This window comes from Seriola dumerili, unplaced genomic scaffold (assembly GCF_002260705.1).
Source record: "Seriola dumerili isolate Sdu_G_001 unplaced genomic scaffold, Sdu_1.0 BDQW01000003.1, whole genome shotgun sequence".
Lineage (NCBI taxonomy): Eukaryota > Metazoa > Chordata > Actinopteri > Carangiformes > Carangidae > Seriola > Seriola dumerili.
The window spans coordinates 7,261,145-7,286,824 of record NW_019174258.1 but is presented as its reverse complement, the minus strand read 5'-3'; the positions used below and the strand labels follow the sequence as shown (position 1 = coordinate 7,286,824).

Here is a 25,680-nt window from a genome sequence, read left to right as displayed (position 1 = left end):
TGATTCTTTAATTTTAGGGATATTCTTTAAATGTTAAAACACCATGATGCTCTTTAGTGCGAGTCTGTAATAAGGTTGTCTCTGAGGCAGTGTGTGTTCAGGTTCAACCTCACATACAGTATCGACAATTGGTCAGTGAATTGGTCCTATTGAAAGAACATTGACAAAAGTAAAATATTTGATTAATGGTGCAAAATGTGCTTGATGGTGGATTCTGGGATGTTTGTAACACTTAAAGGGAAAGTGCATCAAACCCATCAAAGTCTGTTTACAGGTCTTGAGGAGTTCTACTGCACATGGAAAAAGTTGTATGAAGACTTCTGTGGCTCCAGAGGGAGCTGTGCCAAGTCTGATAAACTAGATTAAATGACATATCTCATCTAACCAATAACAAGTTTGAAAAAAATAACAAATGAAAAATGAGTCTGGGGTTGTGGAGTGAGTTTATCAGACCTCTGTAGCTCTTCATCTCCACTTCTGGTTAATGACTGGAGGATATTTTAGCCGCTACAATAATACCACACCTGAATGACCAAACTGTTGACAGTCGAGTTGCATTGTAGGTAATGAAGGCCACAGGTTTTTGACAAGGAAGAAGAATGCAGGGGAAAAAAGACAATATTTATAACATCAATTTTGCTTCTTTTTTTTTTTTTAAAAAGAAAAAAAAATTGTCCATGACGAGTCTGACAGTGTTATAGAAGTACCATGCTAAATTGTTGGAGTACTATTTCAATATATCCAATTTCTGGTGCCTGTATTAGTCACTACCCTAAATATGCACCATGGGAGCAAACAGATCTGCAATCTAGTAAAACAAATTTTCACATTGAATGTAGCTTCTTTTTTCTTTGGACACACATGGACCACATTTGTCATAATGTATACAACTCCTTTACCCCAACTAAGGCTATTTCATTAAACACAACAGACCTGCATGCAAATTTTGTCAAACTGTTCCCCAACTTAGATGATTTCTTTTGATTTTTTTTAATATATATGATATCTTAACACAAAATGCAAAAAACGAAAGTGCAACAAGTTTGTATGAATATTACTTGACAGATTAGTTCCAATTATTTCACTTGAACTTGATGCTTAAAATATAGAAATCCTCAGAAATGATAAATATTTGTGTTCTGGTGTTAAAGGGAAGCTTACTGGACAATTGTTCAAAATGACCCCGATGTCTTAACACATTTGCACATACTTTATGCACATTGAAGAAAAGTAGACTTTTGTACAATATCTCACTAAATATATTTACATGACATACAATTCGCCATCAGTGCAATACATAGGAATGTTGCATATTTACCAAATGTTAGACTCTTTCCTTTATGAAGAAAAATAATTCCAATGACAGAAGCTGATATAACTAATGTGTAAAGTAACATGTGCAACTTTCATATTGGTTAACAGCTTCACAGGAAATAAAAAAAATAAAATCTTAGTACCACCCTATCAACAATCAAATAGTAAGCATTGAAAAAGTAATAGATCACATGTACATATATATCTTCATACATGTAATGGATTGCTTTTGTACAAATATTTTATATAACTTTGGCAGTTTATCAGGAACAAAGTTATCGGAAAAATATGAAACAATAATATCAAACTGTCAGCAATGTCATGTAAGCTTGCCTTCCAAAGCTCATGTTCACAGTGGTCATTCAGAAAGGCTGGAAGCCGATGGCTGAAAACAAAGAACAAAAAGCCAAAGAAAAAGAAAACTTTTCCATCCTTTCTGCTAAGACTGTTAGGACTGGAGGCTGTCGTCATTGTTGTCATGGTTATAAAATTACAAACACCTATGAAGGTTTACATAGCAGTCATCGCCATTTAAAAAAACATGGTCTATTTTCAGGTCGACTTAAAATACAAACAGTTTGAAGGCAAGGGGACAGGACCCTGCTCGGTGGTCACTGTGGAATCATGGGAGAGACATGACCGAGAAGAGGACATGCACAACAGTGCTGTGTGGAAGAACGTGAAGCCGAAAAACGAGGGTGCAAAATGAAAGACTTTGCAACAATCAAAACGCCACACGGTCAGAAAATGACTTACACCGGACAAATTAATCGAGCAAATTTCAAACATACTAAGTTCACCATAATTCATATACGTTGGTTTTGTTCTTTTTTTTCACTGGTTTGGCACTTTATTGGAACAAATCTCTGTTCAAAAAGACTAAATGTTGTACAAAAGGTATTTCATGTCTCGTTAACATAACTTGTAGAATATAGTACTTAATAGTAAGCATACGGTAAGTAAACACTTGTACATACTGTAGTTTTAAAATGAACATTCCAACAGATGTTTTACGCACATGCACAAAAACAAACAAACAAACACAACTCTCTCTCCCTCTCTCGCACTGCCTCGCCACATTTGGGCCTCCTCTGCTTCTCTTTGGACAATCTCAGGCTGTTTCCAGCCTCTCTCCCGAAAGAACAACTGTTGCTACTGCTCTTTCTCTTTCTCCTTCTCCTCCTTCTCTTTCTCTCTGTCGCTCACTTAAGACAACACAACTCTGTTAATACTGCATTTTTTTTTGCTGCACATTACGACACTTCCTCTGTCGAGCGTGTGTCTGTCTTGAGACGCACAAACTCTTTGGCCACCTCGTCGTTGGTCCTTTGAGAGAGTATCCTCATGATGGTGAGGCCCGTTTCGTCCATGGAGATGCTTTTCACCAGGGGGTAGCAGGCGGAGCAGCTGCCCTTGTCCACCAGCTCTCGGAGCTGGATGACTGTCATGCCGATGATGCGGTCCTCTCGGGCAAAGCAGTAGTCCTTTACTGAAACATGCAGCTCGTAGGCCTCTGGACCATGTTCATTACTCAGAACACTGGGAGAAATGACACAGGGAGGTAAGTGAGGTGAAATTCAAACATGTTAACATGATGCAATCTTAGAAATTATTTACTCTTATGAAATACTGCTCTTGAAATATCTGGCATAAAATAAAATGTACACTGTAAGGTTTACCAAATCAGTCCAGACGCTATCAAGTAAGTTGTAAGAGACTTAGAAGTATACTACATTGACTTTGATGTACTTTTCTTAATATCATTCCAACCTAATGAAAAGCCCAAAGTCTTGTTCTGCAGAATTGCAGACGAGTGTAAAGCAGCTGCTTTTTGGACACTGGCATTCAGCTTTGTTCCTGGCTGAATAAAACGTGTCAGTAAAAAGAGTGGCTGGGAGACATTTCCCCAGTGAAAAGCCTGCCTATTGTATGTGGGGCTGTGATGTGACAATTCAATCATGCTTGCGAGTGAAATGAATGTTTCTATTCAAATGAGTCATCAACTTAATGGCTTCTTAAAATTCAAATGACAATGCCAGGAGCAAATCTATATGCAGATGGCACTGGGCTCTCACTGATCATGCTGGTGTTGCTACAACTCAGCCTCAGATCACTTTAGCTCTGTGACTTTGCTTGGCTTGGCTCTGAGAATTGGGGACAAGCTTATAGACTGCTGAAGCAGTGTCTTGACTTATGTTTTCAAAACAGCAAAAGTGCTGCTAAAGCAACTGCATTCCATTCAATGCTTAGAACATTTGGGGGGGGTGGGGGGGGGGGTTGACAGGTAGGTTTTACAGGTATTATGGAGTATATAAATTGCTGCAGGCTTTGCAGTGTGCAGATAACACACTGAATACAAGGTTGAAGGTGTGGCAGCATAATGTACAGAATGTACATTATTTTGTAGAGTGCATATAGGCAGATAAAAGGCTGCATAATAATTATAGCCTTAAAGAACACGCACCCTCTTCTCTCCACCCCTGTAACTAACAGGAAGAAGGCTGGATTACTCACTACTGGAATGTTTCATTGTACTTTGGTGACCAATTGTTATTCTTGGTCTTGGTGCTGAATTTGCGCTTCTTGTCAGCCAGGTGTGGTCCCACGGCGTTGACCTCTACAAACGGACGGAACATGGCATTGGTCTGCCAGATGAGGTTGTTCACAGCGACCACTGAGAGATACAGAGGAAATAATAAACAGCAACATCACAGATATAAGAAAGAAAAGGAAAAATCCACGTCAAACAGTAATGCTGGTTAAACCTGTGTATTCCTTGCTCCATTTTCTATTTTTGGAAGCATTTTTATCTTATTCCCACAGATAACTGAGTAAATGTAGAAAATGTCATATGATGCTGAGATACTGTCAGAGCAACTACAATAGAGTTTGATAGCAGAAACGTTTACACTTGTGTGCAACATTAATGGTAAACATCTCAGGATGTCAGTGCCTGTGAATATCACTGCAAAGATTTCTTTAAAGAGTCAACATTTTGCTGTGACATTAAAAAAATGTACAGGAATATATCCATTGTGAAGGAGGCGGAGCTACTGATTGGACACAAAAAAGCTAAATTTTGAGTTTTGTTCTCTAATGAAAAATAGAAATAGGAAAATGTTGAAAACAGATGCAAAAAAAAGCTAAACAGCAGAACTTCAACCTCTAATAATGTACCTTCCTTTGATAGAAATAACCATATGTGGTTGCCATAGTAACCTAACTGCCATTCACATTGTCATGTTACTGCTGCTGGCTGATTATAGATGATTGCCAGCTGTAGTGCATATGGTGCTGCTGTGGGAGGTGCAACAGATACAGTATCATTTCAGCTATGTGGGTGATGTTTTAAGCTGAGTCCAATTTTTGTTACTGAAAATGAGAGGGCTAAAATTGACAAATGTGTGATTATAGAAATGGACAAACAGTAGTGCCTATTTAAACAAGGAAATTACATAAGAATCCAAACATTTAAAAAATAACTGAAGAAAAGCATTTGTAAATGCATAAAGGAGTTAGAATGTGTACACATCATAAATGCATTCATTTGTACTTTGATAATATATTTGGTGTACGATTCATAGACTGGAGTCTGAAACAAGTAAGAGTTCTCGGCCACGCTATTGGCTCTGTGAAGCTGTACTTAGTGAGAGCAGTTTGAGCTTTGAGCTAATTGCGAACGTCATCATGCTAACATGATCGCAACAACAATGCTAACGGGCTGATAATAAGAAGGCATATTTACCATGTTCATCTTAGTTTAGAATTTTAGCATGCTAATGTTTGCTAATTAGCATTAAACATAGCTGAGGCTGATGGGGATATCAAAAGTGTTGCACAAACTAATATTGTGACCTGCCTATGGTGCCGTATGAAAAGTTAAAGGGTTACCAGACTTATTACAATTCAGCCTGAGGTAGACATAAACATGTTTACCAAATTTCATGGCAATAAATACCTCATGCTGGTGCTAAAGAAAAAGTCAGGGGATCATCAAAGCTACTAGGATTCATCCTTCTGGGAGCACCAGTTTTTGTAACAAATTTCACTGCAATCCATCCAGTAGGTGATGAGATTTGAGTCTGGACCAACCGGGCATCCATAAACCCATGCTGCTATGCTAGCTTTATGACAAAAGTACAGACAATAAAAATACAGATGATTCAGATCTTTAAATCATAAATGATGGAACATTTTTATAGCCTCAGCAAGAACAGAAAAGAAATCTACAGCGTAACTCCAGCTGTGGTTTTGGTTTTCCGTATAATGGCTTTAATTATGGCATCAGCAATCTTTCAGATGCTAATTTCCTAATTTTTTTGTCTGTGAAACGAGCTTCAGGACTATACAACGATGCTCCTGACCGTGGCCCCAGCACCACTATCACACAAATGAGATTACCACCATGAGCTGTCCGTGACGAGCCTTTGAACATTTGCAGGTGTGAATACATTTGAATAGAAATGATGAAAAGCAGGTCTGAGTATAGGAAAAAGCTCACCCTTCACGCTGACTTTGTGCTCTCCAGTGCCAGGGTGAGAGATGAGATTCACTTGCATCGACACCTCCCCCACCGATCCGTTGGATGACTGACCTGGACACATACCAAAACAGCAACAGGAGAATTGGACAGAGGCATAATGAAAATCAGAGAGAATGGAGGAGAGGCAGAGAGGAAGCAGGCAGAGAAATAGAGAGATCAGGAAACAGAAACAAAAGAGAGAGAGGATGAGAGGACAGAATCCAAAACTGTGGGTGCGGCTTTTTTTTGTATCCAGAAATTGATCCCTAAAAAAAGGTGTGTTAACAGCTCTCTGTGTGTCAAAGCTAAAAAACTGAACCCAAAAAACAACAGTAGGGGAGTAGAGTACTTTCACCCCCATGTTGGCACATAGCAAGCACAGCCAGGGTTTCCGGCTTCAGGCTGAACATGAACAACAAGAGGGGAAAAAAAAACACAAGAAACATAAAATAATCTGCCTGGTTTGAAAGCCATGAAAGAGGCAGATGGTGTGAGGGGATGCACTAAATAAATGATGTTCTACATGATGAAATCATCAAACTGTTCAACTCAATATAAATATAAAGAAAGCACTGGATTTGACTGCATGCAGAGAATCAAGTGGAAAGGAAAACAATACAATATATCAAAAGAAGGTAGTGAGGGGACAAGAGTGAACAAGAGGAAAGGAGAAGAAATACTCCTTTTGGGGCATGACACTCTGCACAGTTACGTCAGCATTACAGTTTCAATCACACTGGACTTGTTGTTGCCAGGAAACGATTACAATTGATTGCTGACCATGTGTCTCACTTTGCCAGATGCAGCAAGTCCTGCCCATCTCAGCTGCCTCTAACAACTGCCTTGTGTTTCACCCAGCCCGGGACCAACAGATGAACACTGGAAGGCAAGCGCCGGTGTGGTTGATGAAGGGGCATGCTGATCCAATCGCTAATCAATATGTGCCAAACATGCAGCGCCCATTATAGCTGGTAATGAAGAAACAAGCCTTGTGATTTATTGTAATGAGACCCTGAGAGGCTGAGGGAGACTGAAAAACATTGCTGCTGCACAATTAAGCACTGGACTTGTGGGAAATTAACGGGGCAATGCTACAGTACATTTACCTCAGCTATCAGCTCAAAAAATGTATTAAATAAATAACTTCTTTATGTTTTTTTGATGGAAGTCAGAGGCAAGACACTGTCAGGCTTGAATAGAAGACTGTGGAAGGGACAGATTGAAAGCCATTGGAGAGAGGAGCGTGAATAAGATGAATGGCACATAAAGTAGATAAAGAAAATCAGAAGTAGATAAAACAAAGGTGGCAGTGAGAAGGGTTAGCAGATGAAGTGAGAGAAATGTGAACAAAGGAACTAACAGATAAGAAACGTGAGTTTTAGGCATCAGATGTTGCAGGCACGCAGTTTAATTCATTGAATTTTTTTTCCCTTTGCTGTGTCAAACGAAGGTGTTCCCCCTGGCCAATACACCAAGTGGTAAATCAACAGACCTCTTCATAAGAAAGAAGCTGTGAAACACTCACATGAAATGACTGTATGAGGAAAGATGTGTTTATTTGTGTTAGTTAGTACTGTACTTTCACTGAGGCATAGAGCAGCCATACAACCTCAGCCTGCTCCCTAACAAACAGAGACACATATGCGTCCAAGCGCACACTTGACAGGAATAAACCAGCGCATGCCTCGGTCTCAATGTGTCGCTGTCAGAGCACAGGGGTTGGTGATTAATGAATCAGTGTCCACTGTGCTACATCAAGCATCAGCACATCCCCACACTGTTTACTGACCTAATGCACATCAACCACCTCAGTACCTCCACTTATAGACATCACATTAGACCACCACAGATAAAGAACGACAACACGGTGCAACCTCAGAGGGTGGGGGGAGGGATGGGATGAGAGATTTAGAGAGGGAGGAAGAGGAGAAACACATCGAGCAAATCTCAAAATAGAACACAGCGAAACACTGTGCGTCTATGCCCATCTGCCAGTCAGTGTGAGCAGCAGCGCTGATTGGTCCGCTGGCCGCCTCGCTGACGAGCTTTTTCCCATTGCCATTCTGTTTCCTGCTGCCTGCCTATGCAGCGTTCTGCAAGGCTGAACACACTGAGGCAACCAGGAGCTTTAAGCTTCAACGCCCCACTGGGCTGAATTCCCTCTCCAATCTCTCCGGACACCTGAAGGTATTTCTGATTTTTTACAGAGACGGATGGGGGAAAAAAGTTCCATACAGAGACGGATGAATGAGACAACAACGCATAAAAGTGTATCAGGAGGAGGAGGAGAGAGAGAGCGCACAAGGGGGGATTTATAGATTTACACTGCACATATATCTGAAATACAGTATGTCATGATAGTGTTTTTATGTGTTTCCAATCGGAGAGAGAGAAAGGGCATGGGAGCATTCAAACCCTTCAGGGTATGGGGTGAAGAGGCCACGGATAACTTTTTTTTTTTTTTTTACAGTGAAAGAGACAAATGACTTATACATTGAGGGAAAAAATGCAATTATTGCAATGTCCATTGCACATATAAGCCTAAAGACAATAAAGTGACACAGAGAGATCCTCAGCACACACATGCTGCAATGAAAAGGGAGCTAAGACTGATGGGAAACAGCACAATGTTGAGGTTAAACAAGCCAGGGCTGGAGTCACATTATTTTCAATCTGGAGGCAACAAGACTAATATATAAATATATGATTATAGCATTGGAAGGCTGCAGACATGAAATGTAAAAACTGTGAACAACAGTTGCAACAAATGTGAATAAACCATTTCACTATCAGAGTTTAACAAGTTTCATTAGAATATGTTTATGAACCGGTGCCTCAGAAAAGTGCTAATGTGCTGCTGAACAATAGTACCCACAGTCTGTGCTTTTTCGCACCTTTCTGGACACTTTCACCATCTAAGCATCTTTTAAGCATAATTTTGTGAACATTTCTTGTTTTTATAGCAGCCTCCTTTCAGTGTGAACCAGACAACAGCTCTTTACCCAAACGTTTTTCAATATTTGAATGCTGAAGTAAATCTACTCCCTGAAGTGAAACTTAATGGAGCCCAGCCTTGGCTCAAACTAAAGCATCCTTACCTTGAGAGGTTTGGGTGCATATATATTTCTTGATCAAGGCATCTGTAGGTTGAGTGTAAAGGCTGAGAGCATATTTGAGGGACTTCATATCGGGGCTCTTTTCGAGGAAGGTTTTCTTCAGCCCGTTTCCTCCAGCATGGAAGTATTGCTGCAAAAAAGACCAGCTCATATTTATAGTATTCCAGGGTAAAACAGAAACTTTGAAATAACTTGGGAACATGATGGTAGCCTCCTTTGACTTTATACATGACAGCAGGTTATTGTTGGCTGAGAAATAGCCTAGGATCATATGGACAGTATGCATTTTACGAGGAGGAGCAAACACACACAGAGACCAGACAAGCGACAGCAGTAATTGTCACGTTTCTGGCTAATTACCATGCATTTAAATCTGAAACCAATGCTTGGATGGTTAATACGCATTTGTGCTGATAAGCCTGATAGTTGAGGACGAACAAGGCTTTGCTCTCTTTTCAAAGGCTGTCACCACTCCCACATGTGGAAGGTGGGAGGGTGGCCATGGACAGATCTTATCAAGAAAGGAGGCATTGCTGAATGCCACTGAATCTACAGTGAACAGAAGTCCTAGGAGACACAATTTTCAACTCCTTCTATCTTTTATTCTTCTTTGCTTGTTATAAATGGACTGCACTTAAATGGCACTTTTCTAGTCTTTGAGACAACTCAAAGCATTTTTCAATAAATGCCACATTCACCCATTCACAATCATAAATCACACCCATACTCACAGTCATACACTGATGGGAAAGCCATCAGGGGCAATTTGGGGTCGGTATCTTACCCGGGGGAGGAGCCGAGGATCGAACTACAAACCTTCTGATTAATAGACCTAACCTGCTCTAGCTCCTGAGATAATTTTTGCTAGCTTTCCTGGGTTTTAACAGACTAATCTCATATCCTTAGAGCCACTGGACAAGAATAAATGCAGTAGATAGAGATAGGACCCATATATCGTACACACATTATCTTCATTAGACATGAAACCCTGCCCCTATAGAGAAGGTGATGGTAAATATTTTTCGACTGATGTCAGGTCAGTACTTGGCAGCGGCTTGACACAGTAGGAGGCACTGTTTTCTGCCTCACCAGTGACTTATGAGTCACAGTTTGACTGACGTGTGCCTCTCGTGAAGGCATCCATGGGGTGAGTCACGGGTGGAATTTATCGAGAGATAGAAAATCAAGCAGCACACACTCGCAAGGAAACTGCACATATTTCAGCAAAAAGTTGGCTTAAAAATAAATGTATATACATACATTTTATTAATACAGGTTTACGCTTTCCGTTACATGAGCATAGAAACCGAGGCAAAGATTACTATAAGAAATGATTGGTTAAAGTAACATTCTGAGAGCCTGAAAGATTGTCATGATTTCCCAACATTATTCGGGAACAAATCAAGACGTTCAGTATTTACAGTATGTGGGTATACAAGAGTTTTGTTTCATTTATTATCAAGCATATGTGCTGTGGTTATACTCATGTTTCATTCAAAATCACCTTGTCATGGCATCACGACCGATAGAAGTGTACTAGTCGAGAAAATGCTGCCTCATGTTGGAATATGCCTTCAATATTACTGCTACGCTGCACTGCTATACCGCCTCTGGCAAAACCAACCAGCCGACCCAGCAGAATCAACCTGCAAGCTTAAAATATCACCCAGCCTCTGGCAAAATCACCTGAAAACATGCCACCCTTCCTCCATTTCCTCTTTCATTTGTTTCTTTCCGCCTGTTTTTTCTTATATCCTTATTCCTTGTTTCATTCATTTCTTTTCTTGTTCCTCGTGTCTTTTTGTCAGCCTTTGTTCTTCTCTTCTTCTCTGTCCTCAAGGCTTACCAGGAGGTTTGCATCTTGTGGTGAACCATGGGAGATTACACTCTTCTCTTGACTGTCGTCTTTAACACATGTACACGAACAAGCAAGTAATCCCATATATTTTCCATTTATATAATACCTATATCTGGCTATAGATAAAAAAACAGGTGATATGGGTTTATGTCTTTTAATATATTCTTGGAGAAAAGTAAAAAACACATTGCATCTATTCTGAAATACACTGCACACGTAGTCCATCCATGTATATACAAATTTATGTAGTGCATCAAAATTTGGTGAGAAAGATGAAGCAGCTGCTCTTCTTCAACAGCCACTCACAGGTCAGAGTTCAAAGAAAGGAGCAAATGGTGCATCATTGGGGATCTGTTAAATGGACTGCATGCTGTCTTTGTTTCATATGGACTCCTCTGTGGACCAGTGCATTTACACATTATCCCACCCATTAGTTCTTACAGGTTCAAAGTTCAGTCCATTTTCAGTGAGATAATCACTAAATGCACTCATGGCTGAATATTCAAGTAGATATACTGCATTTGGCTTTAGTTATCAATCCAAGTAAAAACGGTTAAGCTTGTGAATACACTAATACTAGCATATTTGTAGTGGTCAGTATACATAGAATAGTTAGTTCTTTTTCAACACATGCTGCTACTATTTCTTGCCGTTCAGATATTACAGATTTAAATACTGTGTCTGTAGCATTTCGTGATCTGATCTCTTACGGCATTACTCAACTCTGTTAATTGACTGTTCTCAGTGGAATACTGATGAAAAGAATTCCAGCAACATGATTGATCTAAACCTGCAGGTACTTTCCTCAGAGACAACAGAATCAATTAGTTTTCTCAGCACTTTATGATGCAGTGTTCTCCCTGTGGCACCTCACCATAACTCTCCTCTTGTCCCTCTAGAACTGAGGCTTGGTCTTTGGAAACTGTCTCATACCCCTTCACAACAAACAGTCGCACGGCAGGAAATTAACAGTGCTATACTGTATTTCACACTGTCTTTTGCTCAGAGGCTTTGGGCATTTTTCCATATTCTTGGATTTGAATTTTCAATTAAATTAATATTCTGTCATGTGTATCTAAAACTATTATGGTATTTTTTTTTCTTCTTGCAACTACATTTTGTCTCCTCAAGAAACATCAAGGAGCCAAGGAGCTGTCACGAGTATCTTTTGCATATGTGGGATGACAGTGAGGAATAATCTGCATACGTTTACAGTGTCTTTGTATTTCATGAAATACTCATTTAAGTCAATTTGCATATCTCTGCTCTGCGATGCCTTATGTAGCTCTGCTGTCCTATTTAAAGGTCAAGCTTAACCACCCAGGTGTTTCTTGCTGTACAGCCAACAGTATAATTGAGATAAAACTCACCTTGATGGTAGGAAGCACAAGGTCCATGGCTGCACACTGGCGTGGAGTCAGACTTCTGGCTTCTTCTCGAATTACATGCTCCTGGAGGAATAGCAGATCAAGTTAAATTCTCACATCAGCAACTCAAGTCACATTCAGACTCTTTTACCACCTTCCTTTAGCATAATGGTCACGTATGAGATTTATTTACAAAACAGTCATTTAAACTGCAGAGTGTCCGTTACTGTTTCACACCAGCACTCCTGGAGTTTTCCTGATTTGTGAATTGATTATAGCAAATAACATCTGGCACTGTCATATTTCCCAGGTGTTTCAATTGTAAGGCACAGACAAAAAGTTTTAAATAAAATTTTTATGAAAAGAGGCTTCGGAACTAAATCACTGAAGCAAACTCTGATGCAAGCTACAAATGTTGGTCCTACTGGCCGTAGTTTTCTGTGTCTGTCTGTGTTGGTTTCTCAGAATCAATCGACATTCCCACAATGGAAAAAAAACACTTGTACAATGTGCAGTGCAGTAATATTACACAACACCCTCAAATTATAGGCTGTAGATGAAATACACCTTTATGTGTTTTGTGTTCAGAGGATGACATAGATTAAATCAACCACAAGTCAGTTTTAAACCGATTTCAGAGAACTGGTATGAGATGAAAAACTGGGCTCACTCAATTTGTATTGACTCATCCAGGAATCTCCTCAATGCATGAAAACAATGTCACGGTGTGTCCCAAAATCACAAAAGGCTGCAGGCAGGAGGTACTTCTCTCTAATGAAAACCCCATCATGCCAATACGCGGACACTGTGCTTGTTATTTGTTGATTTTTTTCCATCTTTAGAAAGATTTTGGTAACTCAAATTGATTTTTTCTCTTGATTTCTAAGAGTACTACTAATAAATTCTATTTTATAAATAATAAATAAGTTATTACTAATAAATCCAGGATTGTGAATTATTTTAGAGACACATTACATCCTGTCAAGCAGATAAAACACTACAAACGCCAACATATTTGCGTAGGCAGGTAAGTGCTGCCTGGAAATGACCATGAGGATTGTGGAGGGCAAAGGTCATGGGTGTCAAAGCGGGCCTGCACACATCATTATTTCTTACAGACAAACAATATAACAGCTCAGATGACTCTTCTGCTGTTCCATGACTCGATGCCATTACATGAGTCAAAGGTCACAGCACTTGAATAATAATTTGACAGGTACTTACTGACATGATAGCCACTTAAATTAAGGAGGTTACAGCCATGCATTAATAATATAAGATATTAACTGAATAAGGATGTAACTAATTGTAACCAATAAACTCAGCAAGTAACACAAGTAACCTTAAAGAAATCACAGTTTACACATGCTCAACTAAATGGAAAAAAAAGAAAATTTCAGTAAGGTGAGCTGAGAATTATCAATCATAATCAACAATAACAAGAGGATGATAAACCACTTCAGTGCTTCAGGAGGGAGACAGAAACACATCCATCTGTGAACTGATGTACAGTACCCAGATGTTGCCTCAAAGGACATCCCGCACAAAACACAAATATGAGTATAAATACACCAACAGATAAACACACAGTCAGTTTGCAACCCTCATGACTCAGAGCTGAAATACCTCTCAGAGGTACTGTCATACCATGGTTGTTAGTAAAACCACAGTGTAACCACTGATGCATTGCAGCGCTGCACTACACTGAGCTCTAGGGATTTAACATCCTCTGGTAACACCAGCAATTAGACATCAGCCTGGTTATGTTGCAATAAGCTGTACTGTACAATAAAAGCCTACAGAAGCTTACATGACTATGTTTCAATGGGACATTATCCATCTATCCATATCTGGCAGCGTATAAAATGACTGTAAAATTCTCATTTAATGTGAATATATTTAAATATCGATTAATAGGCATTAGTCTGTACATAGTCTAATTATTCCGCATTATCTATAATCATTCTCATCTAGTTTATAAAAAGATTTCAGTGTATATTTACTGAGCTGACAAAAACTCAGCTAAGCTGTGAGAAATCACTTTGGAATCAGATATTATGGCGTTCGGTTGGTGTAGGGTTTGTGTGGTGAGGTGTGCAACATCCTTCTTGGACTCATCTGAAATTTACCTTCAGTTTGGACAGCTGTCCCAAGTCCTTGGCAGCACTGAAGATCATCTGAGCGCCCTGCTTTTGGAAAAACAGATACTTTTTGGGTTGTGGAAAACTACACAAGGGAAATAAAGTTGGAAACACTAAACAGATGAATGTGAAAGTAAAATGATTATATGAACAAACTAAGAAACTCAAGCTGAATGGGCAAAGTCTCAAAAATGAACTCATTACTGCAATTGTTTTACAGGTGCAGCAGTTAATTTGGAAACTTTAAGTGGGAGGAAAATGTTTGAAAAACTGCTTGACATGATGGCATTAAAACCTGCATGTTTCCAAGGTCAACAACAATAAACTTTTAATGAGACATTCCTGAGATGAAAAATGTCAGACTGGCTTTTACAGGGGGATTAAGGGTATAAAAAAAACTCGTGAAGATTTTGAGATGCCATGTTGTTTCATCTCCTGTACAGTAATTTGTGTGTTATGAGGGAGAAGGAGAGAGATGCACAGGTGGAGGAAATAAGAGAGAGAGACAGGTTGACAAGAGGTAGGTGTGTGTGTGTGTGTGTGTGTGTGTGTGTCTGTGTGTGTGTGTGTGTGAGAGAGATGAAAGGAGTAAAAGAAAAAGGAAAGAGACAGATAATTGATGAAACTCACACTCTGGTCACTCAGTGGAGGCAGAACAATTGTTCTCTCGATGGTGTTCAGCACAATTTTCCATAGCTCTTTGAGGACTCGTTTCAGCACTGTCTTCTCACAAATCTTGGCAAATAACATCAAACTGCAAAGCGGCAAAAGAAGGGCACTTGTCAGGTCAACACTTGAAGCACGTGCCTCAAACTGAGCCAACATGGCTGAGGGCTCCAAATGATGACGTTTTCATAAATAATATGATTAAATAAAGAAAAACACCTGTGATTCATAGAATAAAATCAGCAGCTTTATGCTTTAATCTCACACTATTGTGCAAGCAGGGACTCAGTAGACAGGAGGAAGGATTTGGTATTTCCATATCATTAAGAGGATTCCCTGTAATACCCCATTGGCCTCAATGTTGCTTTGACAAATGGTTGAGAGCGATTCCCAGAGCCCTGCTGAACCATATCATCGCTATGGTTCTTTCAAGAATGCATAAGAAGTAAATACCGACCCTTGGTTGAATTAATAGACATTCACAGATAATGGAGATCTCATTTTTTTTTTTTTTTTTCCAAAAACTGGTTGTGATTATCTTACTGTTGTATTTATTTTCGCAGACACATGTGGAGGGCCTTAAATGCTCCAAACTAAATATAATTATTAACGGTGACCTCAGCCTTCATCATGTCTGAGGATGAAACGTCATTAATGAAGTGGCTGACAGTGAGCAGGATTCATTGGTCTCTTCTTTCATCCTACACACGCTAATAAGGCAGCATTCAAACAGGCAAGAGCATTGGGAGAAAGAAGGCAGTCTCTTTATAGGAATGGGATTGCTCTGTTGACGTAGCTAGGGTGCTTACACAGAAGGCAACATAAGTTCAAGTGTACATTCAGGTCTCACAGGTACTTGACACAATAAAAACACATCACCAACAATGCAGCTCCTTGCATTGTTTTAACACAGTTTTTTTTTCTGGTCTGATAACCCCACAAAAACTTTCTGGTGTGCTATAACTTGGTAATAATTGATCCCTGTACCTTTACAATGTACTGTACGTGAGGCCCCCGCTGTCTTCATCAACTTGCTGATCTATAACAATCTTCATAAAAACCTGTCATCTGGTACTTGGGCATTACACGTGTCTGGTGCTTAGTTTCACGAGGACTGGGCATACACGAGTGGGTAGCTTCTGTAATTTGTAAAAATGAACACTGACTATTCAGACACCCTCAGGACAAAACTCTCAAACTTGATGGCAATGAATGGTGAAGCTTCAACCCACATGTGGATTAATTACTTTCAGTTTGTGAGAGAAGGTGGTGCTTATTGGACAAAACTGCCTTATATTTTAGAGGTTAAACTCTGACTTTGTATTCAGTGGACACTCACTTTTTATCCAGAAGGTCCATAAGAGGCCGGAGGACAGTCTCTGCATCCATGGCAGCGTTGCTCCCTTTGGCCACACCTTTCATCTGGACCAGCTCTTGGTTCATCTGCTTCACGCAGTCCTCGATCACAGGTTTGAAACTAAGTGATAGAAAACACAACAACACTTTCAATCCTTTGTTGCTGGGTGTGTATTTTAGGCTGCTGCAGCAGTAGTAACGTTGGGGAGGTGCGAGCTCACTCCTGCTGGTCCTATTAGATTATTGAAAACGTGTTGTGTCTTTTGTTCAAGCTGAAATGTTTAGCAACTTGCTGTGCTTGGGAAGCATGGTGCACAGCAAGCACTCCAGTCAATTATAACTGGAGTACATGTCTGTCAATAACTAAGCAGTGTTGTAGTACAATTTCTTTGATGGAACAAGAAATGAATGAGGACATTAACCTTAATGAGAATGATCCCATACAGACACACACACAATGAGTCAGACTAATGCTTACCTGGAGCCAAACACTCCACTGAGTTCATCCAGCACCGTGTTGAGTTTATTCTGCAGCTCCTTTAGCAGATCACTTGCCTCTGCATCCAGCTGTCAGTGGAAGATAGACAGTTACTACATCAATACACTCCAAACAGTAGCCCACACTGATTAGAACTCTATGTCTCTGGTGGATGCCTCAACTGGGGTGGGGGTGTTAGGAGGGAAGACGACAGGCACAGAGGAGAGTAACCTGCCTCGCTGGTGGCCTCCCACTCATTCTGCCTGCCATCTGTGCCAAGCGTCGTTCTGAATACAAATGGACGGCTCACCTCCGAGCGCTGCAATGATGACTGCTTGCCGAGTCATGAGACATGGTGTCAGCAAAGAGTGATCTAGGCTAGTGGTCTCTCAAAAGGGAACATTTTTGTGGACTACTACACATGTTACAGTAGAAAGAGTTTGCTGTCTGCCAGTTGTATCTCAGGGCATAAAGCTGACGTCCATAAATAAAGTCTCGTATCTATTTACAGATGTTGTGATGCCGAAATCCTTTGACTGACTTTTTTATTTACAAGAAGAATATTCACAAATTTACTCACAGCATTTATGTGCCCATGCATGGTATGTGTTGGGTTTCTGCAGCGCCAAAAATGTGCATGTGCATGTGATGGATGTGCAGATGTGTTCATGTTTGTGTTCATCTGTGGTTTTGGGCATGATCTGAGAAAATGCATGGGTGGACATCGGATATTTGTGTGTGTGTGTGTGTGTGTGTGTGTGTGTGTGTGTGTGTGTGTGTGTGTGTGTGTGTGTGAGTGTATTTGTGTCAATATCTGCATGTATGAGTGCATCTGTTTGTTTCAGTGCTTATGAATTACATTTGTACAAATGTCCAAATATTGATGTTTTGGATGGAGGTGGAGAACACACGTCGTTGAGGCTCAGTGCCTGAGATGGATGTGTGAGGCCAGGCACCGCACCACATGCATGACAGATCGTCATATTAGAACCGATAAGCTTAGCCATGGAGCCGTTCATCTCACACATTTTAATGGCAGATGCCTCAGCTGGGAAGCGGATGTGTAAACTAAACCTTTTATAGACATTGTTATTCTGCAGACATGCTTCTATCTGCAGCATGAACGAGATAGATTTATAAATGCGCGAATGTGTGTTCACGTTTGCATGTGTTCATGCTGCTGTCACTTCAATGGAAGCGATTGCAGCATGCAAGATTTTTCGGTCACAGAGAAAATTGCCCATAGAGGTTAGAGATGTTATTTCACTGTCTGAGTAATGGATAACATCTTTTCAAGTGATAGCAGAAAAATACTGTAGCCTGTAGTCTTTTATCAGTTCCCCCTGGCCTGGGGAAAGTTTTAGACTGGGCTCTAATCTGCAACCTGGCAGTCTCTGAAATTGAGATTCTCAGTTTTTTACAAGGACACTGTATCTTAATGGGAATGCTGGCAAAGGAATTTCATCCCGCTGCTAGATAAACCAAGGCACCTGTCGCCCCCGAGAAAACTCCATTCTGACTCCATGTGGCACCTGATGCTCCAGTCAAAAGTCTACCTGGAGACTTCATCCCTGTTAGAAGGGCCTTCATTCAAATGTAGTTGCAGACCGTTCTTCGACCTGGCCAGCGAGGCAGTTTTGTAGATTGAAAATATCAAAGATTCACTTTATGAAATGTCAGGTTAAAGTTAAGTTCCTGGATTAGCCTGGAAATTGGTTATGATGCAGAATCCAGTAATGAATGTTAAATGTATATGGGGTACTATATGAATAGATCCCATGTTTAATGTCTTTCACTATCCATTTGAACTGTCAGAAAGTAGTTATTGTCAATATGTGCACTAAAATATGTGTAATAACACCTCAAGAAACTGCACTTAGTGTTTGATGACATTTTTCATTATGGTGATTAAACTTTATGCAAAGTAAACATCAATTTCAGGATCTATCACCATGGTAGCTAGTTTCACTCGATACTGACGGGCATCCAGAGCCCTCCAGAGTGTACAAACTCTCCCCTGGCTGAAAGCCTATCAACTGCAGCTCAGCTTTGCTTCCCTTTGTCTGTTTCAACAATACAATATCTACTCACTGGCAGGTTGTTATCCCGAAACATAGTTTGTCCTTAACAGTGCCAAGTAAATAAAAGTTTAATAAACCACCGTCACTAAAGTGAGAAAAGCATATTAGCAAACAGGACAACACCCAAAATAAAGCCTGATATCAATCTGGGGAGATCAGCCTGTGATGATTCCATAAATGTGGGCAGTGTAAGAGATTATTGCTAATCTCTGTTATTTGTAACGCTATGATAACAGGTCTGGGTAATTACACTTGCTCTCTGGGAGTTAATTGCTGATAGGGTACTATTCTGTAATGAATAGGCTACTGTGCAGACAGGAAACTAATGGAAAACCTTCACCAGGAATACATTTTGGCTACAGAATTATCATTCAGGAGAATTGTCTAAGATGTTCTTAAAGATATACCTGATTATCCATTAACAGTGAATATTCACTATTTGACGTTTGGAAGGGATGTAAAGACTTCTTATGGCGTTATTCTCCAGACAATAATGGTGTCGGAGTGATCCAGGTCTAGATCTGCTAACTGGGAGGAGGGAGCGGCACCTCAGCTAAGGGCACAGCTGGAAAGATTTGTAAGTGTTTGTGAACCTCATTAAACAGTCTGAAAAATCCTGTCTGAAGCATTTTGTGACTGCAGCCTGGGGAATGAATAGAGATGATCAAAACCACAGCCAGCAACCTGGTGAGGCCCTGACTCTGCTTTTTGCGTCGGGGAAAAAAGAGGTAACAATGAACTAAAGTAAATATCACACTTCTAATTTAGCCATGGATCGAGAAGTGGCAGACAGAAAAAAAGCAGGCTAAAAATAAAGATGGGATTGGGTGGGTTGAACCACTATCCCCAGAGCGCCGGGGATGGTGAGCTTGAGTAGCCTGTCCAGAGGGGTGATGGGTAATTCAGATTCCATATGCTCTGTGGCACATGCTGCTGGAGGGGGTGGGGTGAGAAGCATAGGAGCGTGAGGGGTGGTGGGGAGGCATTGTGGGGGGAGGGGGCGTGCTTTTTCGTATCATTCGGTAAATGGTGGGAAGGGGTGTTGACGAGTCCTATTACACACACCTTACAGAAGGACACAACCCCCTCCTCCTGGAGACAGAGAGAGAGAGCACAGAAAGGAAACAGTGGGGAAACAGAAGACACAACGACAGGAGACAAAACGCAAGGCAAGACAGGCGTTAGATACTGAAGAGAAACATGCATGTAAGTCATAAGAAGCCGAGGCGGCTGCTTCTCAGGTTAGACTGACAGACTGACATGTCGACAGGGGAAATATTCAACGATGCTTCAAACCCAGCACACAGATTTAGAGGGTTTAAGGGGGAAGTTACAGATGAACTGTAGCAGAAGTCAGAAAGGTGATAATAGCAAACTGAACTTTATGACAGATTAGTCTATTTGATGGGTAAGTACATAACTGAGGGAGGGAGTGTTGGGGTCAACTCACTTTCACTTATAAATGTCATCCGAAACGATCATTTACATAATCATGACACAGCATTTATTCCGCAGCAGAGAGCTGATCTGAAGATGGGGGTTTAAACCTCAATACTAACTTGCATCAACCCTGCTGAAGCGTCCTTTAGGAAGACAGTGAATCCTCTGAAGCTCTGGGGATCCTCTTCTTTAGCTAACCTTGTGGTATGACCTTCCAGTGGAAGGACACACATCACAGCTGTGTTGCATTATAATAATTCATATATTATATGAAAAAAATTGTATATATTTTTAGACTTAGAGTTTAGAAATCTCAGTTGTATTGAAAGTGAATTGCCTCAAACTTTGACACAGACACAGCAGACAGACACACGTAGGTAGGCACAGACCTGTTTGCCTCCCATGGACTCAAACATCTTCTCCAGCTGAACACGGAGCTGCTGAATATTGTTGAGGAGGATACAGGGCTGTAAAAGTACAAGAATGAATATAAGTACATTCTCTTGTAAACTACAGTGTATGATCTGATGTGCCACAAAAATATCAAATATATCTTTGATGTTGTTAACATCCTGAAAAACATGGTACATTCAATTACCTGTTCTTACAGTTACTGACACTATACTGTAACAGTTTGTGAGCTACAGACCCGCAAATATAATTGAAAACACACAGCAAATTGTCAGACAAATCACAAGGGTAAAAACAGTAAAATCCATCAGTTTTGATTTCCTGACACTTCATCTATACAAAGATGCGAGGTCTCTGCATGACATCGACAGTCAGCAGGGAAACGCGATACATAATACAACAGGGAGAGAAATGTCTGCACTGAATATGTCAGGCATTATCGATTCTTAGATCCACAGCAAGTTTAACAGATGACAGACATTAATCACACTGATTTTTATGGAGACTAAGAGTAATTCTTCAGAGTCTTCAGTCAGTTACATATTATGTACATTATCAGCCCAAAAAAACCCAACTGACAACAATACAACTGACAAAAAATTATGATTGTGCTAATGGATAGCTGTAAAATGATCATTCTGTGTCCCATAGGAGAAGGATGATTGGTCTCATTCAGTCCACAAAGCAGCCAATGGTGCCTCTGCGGCAGCACACAATGGCGTGCTCACTACCAGATTTATGAGCTTATTTGTATGAGAGTGATTAGATATTCTAAATCTGAACGAAAGCAATGGAGATTTCCCACAGCTACATATGTCTGACTTGAAAAATATATAATAAGGGGTTTGGTTGCATTGGATCAGTTAAATTCCAGGGGCAATTTTGATATCAGTTAAGATTACAGATATACAGAAAAAAGAAAGCTTTTTCACAGTGGTGGAATTATGTACATCTACTCATCGATTTACAGTATTCAGTGGGGTAATGCAGTTTAAATAGGATAACTATAAACTATCAAATTTTCCTGGAAATATTATTTACATCAAAAAATGTGTTCATATCAGCACTATGTTTGCAGAGAGACTTAAAATGACCCTCGAGATCAGTGGTTCTTTACACGGGGAACAAGGGGTCCCAGGATAAATCTGAGGTGTCATAAGGTAATTTAAAGGAATTTTCTCTTACACAAGACAACATTTATTATTCTGACATTTGTCCATTTTTAATTTTTTTATGTAAAATGTTGGATGCTTTCACCTCTTTAGGTAAAAATATTTAGAATCCAAAATCCTTGAACAAACTGAGCAATCAAACTGTTAACAACTCATGTTACGCCAACACTGTGGCCATTGACACAGGAGCCACAGGAGCCCAAGTAGCAAGTAGATCCTGATTTGATTTGAAGGTGCTCTGCTGAGTTATTTTTACATTCAGTGTTACATCCAAGTACAACCATGTTTTATTAGCATGCAGTCTTCTTCTTCCCTGCCTTTGTTGGCACATTGCTGCACATCATGGTTTGATCCGTGCAATGATGAGCCACCACTGGCAGGACTCTATATCGTGTCACCAGTGCATGGACATGTGCTTATGCATCCCTGTGCATGTTCAGGAGATAAACAAAATGGGTACCCACTCATAAAAAAAACTGCTTCACAGTGCTACTAGAGGTCTGAAACTCCACAAGGAACCTTTAAGGACTCACAAGCCTCAAAGGTGGGGAATCACTGCTCCAGATCCTCATCTTTGCTTATACTAATACTGCGCTCTCTAGATCTATAGTTGAGTTTGTTGGCTACATATGTTCTTGGTAAAGATGGCTATGATGTATGTCATGTATTGTATATGTGACAGTTAACAAATTAGGGATTAGGTTTAAATTGATGTAATCCTGTAGCTATGTAATGCCATCTGTCTCCTATTTCCTTTTTTCCATCATCTGTCTCGTCAGTCCTGTCTCGAGAAGAGACATTTCATGTTTTCTCTGGGACAGTTGTAATGAGCCTGTCAACAATGTAAAGAAACATCTGCCTCCTCCGCTAGTACCCCGTGTGTTATCTCTCACTTCAACTTCAAAGACCAGTGCGGATAATTAGGCCACTCGGAAGGCTCTGCATTTGGTCATCCATCACATTAAACAATGGACAGAGAGCCCAGAAAATACCAATGACTTTCCTCCATCAGCTTTGGGCTGTGAAATGAATTATTGCATCTTAGTTAATAAAGACTGTTAAGAGCATTACAGAAGACACGACAGGGCTCAGTATAGAGAAGACTGTGCTGCTGTCTGAAACATTTCCCACATGGTCTCCATGCCAACTGATGTTGGAGACAGTCATCATGGAAACACCATCATTGGACTTACCACGTCTTTATTTGCACCAAAAAACTTTAATGTAATCTTTGCTATTAATATTTGCAGACTTTGAATGGGCACTTACCACATTCTCCTTACTCAAATGCAAAGGAAAGTCCTTGGTTACGATCGCAGCATATTGCAGAAGAACTTTATTGATAGTCTGCAAGGAGGGAGAGATTCAGTATCATAATTACAATTTGTTTGCTGTTCTATTATTGAATCTTTGGAACTCACTGAAAAACTTTAGGCAGTCACAAGCTAGTAACAAGATAATATCAAATAGAGTAAATATACCAAAGAGTCTCACTAAATCGATGGCAAACTCTTTAACTGTGAGTTAGTGTGAGAAGGGGGGGTGGGGGGTGGCTGACCTTTGCAAATCGGCACATGAAGTGAGCCAGAGCCTGTGGGTTTGGACACTCCAGCTTCTTGATAATCTCAAAACTCTGGTTTAGTTGAGTGAACACATCCACCACCGAACAAGAAAAGAGGGCGTGCTCCGAGGTTTGCTGAAACTGTAGCAAGAAAGAGAGTGTAAGAAAAGGACATGAAGTCACTGCTAACAGAAAATGCTGTTTATGTAGTAGTTCCCAAGACTTGAAAACTTTGACATGTTACATTACAAGTGCCCCTTTATGAATACTGTTTTACAGCACTACTGACATTTAAAAAATGTGTATATTCAATTGTTTTTCACTATTCAATTTAAAATATAAAACGTTAACAGAAACTATACTGGTATGCAATCTTTCAAACTGTTTTTGTTCGCAGCAATTGTAAGAGCTTCTCTACACAATTAGCTGCAAGAGAGGTCATGAAAAATATACCTCCTTAATGCTAATAAAAATGAACACATGCATACAAACATGTGTGAAGGTGCATCAATATCTTGCATAACGTCTGTGCCTAACTTGTATTGTGAACACATTTCCTCTCATTATTGCCTAATATCCCTCTGTGCCTTTTGCTGTCCGAAAAAAATCATGTTTGCTTCCTGTTTTTTTATAAATTTTTAATTGAAATTTCATTCATATTCCTGTCTTGTGATGTCTCTGGGTGAGAAGTGTTTTTAACTGTGTGTTATTTCCTTAATCCCCCCACACCCTCTTCTTCAAGATGTAAATTCAGTCTTAGCAGACCATTAATAAGAAAGCAGCTTTAAGTGGCTTTGTTGGTTAAATATAAAGCTACATATTGAGGAATAATTTAATGCTGTACTCACTCCATCTTTCTTGTCCCTTTCCAGTGCTCCATTCAGGAAATCCATGGCAACATCCTCGTTCTCATCAAGCCACTGAATGACAAATGGCTCAAACCACCTGAAAAAGAAAAGCCTTCTATCATTGAGGGGTCAAATCACAGTTAGATTATTTCATCTGTCTGGAGTGCCAGAGGAGTGTGGGCTTACTTTATGAGAACAAATCAGAAACCAAGGCTTTTTAGTTATTTAAAAATGATCAGGGAACCACTGTGTTTAAGGAAGATGTGGTTTTGGCCAAGACTCCAATTCATGCAGGCATTGATATCATGTTTCAGTTTGTAGACTGCGAGGCTCAGACAGAGGACAGCAGAGGACAGGACAGGACAGGATAACACAGGCCCGGACAGATGAGTCGGGTAAGGAAGTACAGTTGTTAGTGGAATAGTAATGCTGTTTTGTCTGTTTCACTTTGCCATTTATTTGTTTAATACAGTGCCTGAGCTTGTCCTCAGAGCAACGGATGTCCCCCCAAAACTGCTTTGTATTCACGCTAAGGGCATCTGCTACAAGAGGGAAAGCCAATAAATAAGGTGGGTGGGGCGACAGAGAAAGAGAAGAAAGACAGGCATACAAAAGAGAAAGACTGTGTGTATGAGCGTGTGTGTTTGTATGATGTGTATGCCTCTGGAAGAATCAATCCTGCCAGAGATGGTGTTTGAGTGACAGTGTTGGAGAAGGGGAGGGCAAGTCATTACTCTGATAGATTGGCAAGATGGGAGAGGGCATTGCGTTCCCTTTGTGTGTTACATGTGTTTGTATTGCAGCTATTCCTGCTGTGCTACGCATGATTATGAATGCACAATGGAAAAAAGATACGTGAAAAGAAGAACGAAAACATGCTTTTAGATTATACATTTGTTTCCTCATCCAAAACAGTTTATGCTTGGCTTGTTTAAAGGTTTGCCAGCACAGATTATCCAAACATGAAAGTTTTACTGATTCAGACTCTACCAGAAACAGGTCTGATTTACCATGATTTGTAGTCATCACATTCACATTATTGACCATTACAGAATCTTTCTCCTTAGGGGTTTATGTGTAATGCTGAAAAATGATTAAAATAGATTTTAAATGTTGATTTCCTTAAACTACAAAACACCGTGGAGTTCCACAGAGTTCAATCTTGGCCAGTACTTTAGTTTTTTTGCCTTATTTACACTATGTAAATGTGAAAGTGATTATTAAAAAAATTAGAGTCAAAAGTGACCAATGAAATGTGAAAGACATTATCTGCCTTCTATCTTAATTTATTAAAAGGGCTATAAAACTTTATCCTAAAGCAACTGAACAATTTTGACTTTTTCTTTGCA

The 25,680-nt window shown here is 40.0% G+C and overlaps 1 protein-coding gene across 1 annotated transcript in view; it reads right to left on the bottom strand.

Annotated features, from left to right (window-relative positions):
* Positions 1-612: 612 nt before the first annotated feature.
* Positions 613-25,680, bottom strand: part of unc13c (unc-13 homolog C) — a 96,550-nt gene continuing 71,482 nt past the window's right edge. Inside the window, exons 20-32 of the mRNA XM_022741772.1 lie at positions 24,332-24,428; positions 23,481-23,624; positions 23,192-23,269; positions 20,729-20,806; positions 16,819-16,907; positions 16,324-16,461; positions 14,949-15,072; positions 14,307-14,363; positions 12,181-12,261; positions 8,935-9,082; positions 5,816-5,908; positions 3,829-3,988; positions 613-2,853 (exon numbers count right to left, since the gene is read on the bottom strand). Of these exons, the coding sequence (XP_022597493.1) occupies positions 2,568-2,853; positions 3,829-3,988; positions 5,816-5,908; positions 8,935-9,082; positions 12,181-12,261; positions 14,307-14,363; positions 14,949-15,072; positions 16,324-16,461; positions 16,819-16,907; positions 20,729-20,806; positions 23,192-23,269; positions 23,481-23,624; positions 24,332-24,428 (1,573 nt within the window). The 3' untranslated portion in view covers positions 613-2,567. The remainder of the gene's footprint in view (positions 2,854-3,828; positions 3,989-5,815; positions 5,909-8,934; positions 9,083-12,180; positions 12,262-14,306; positions 14,364-14,948; positions 15,073-16,323; positions 16,462-16,818; positions 16,908-20,728; positions 20,807-23,191; positions 23,270-23,480; positions 23,625-24,331; positions 24,429-25,680) is intronic.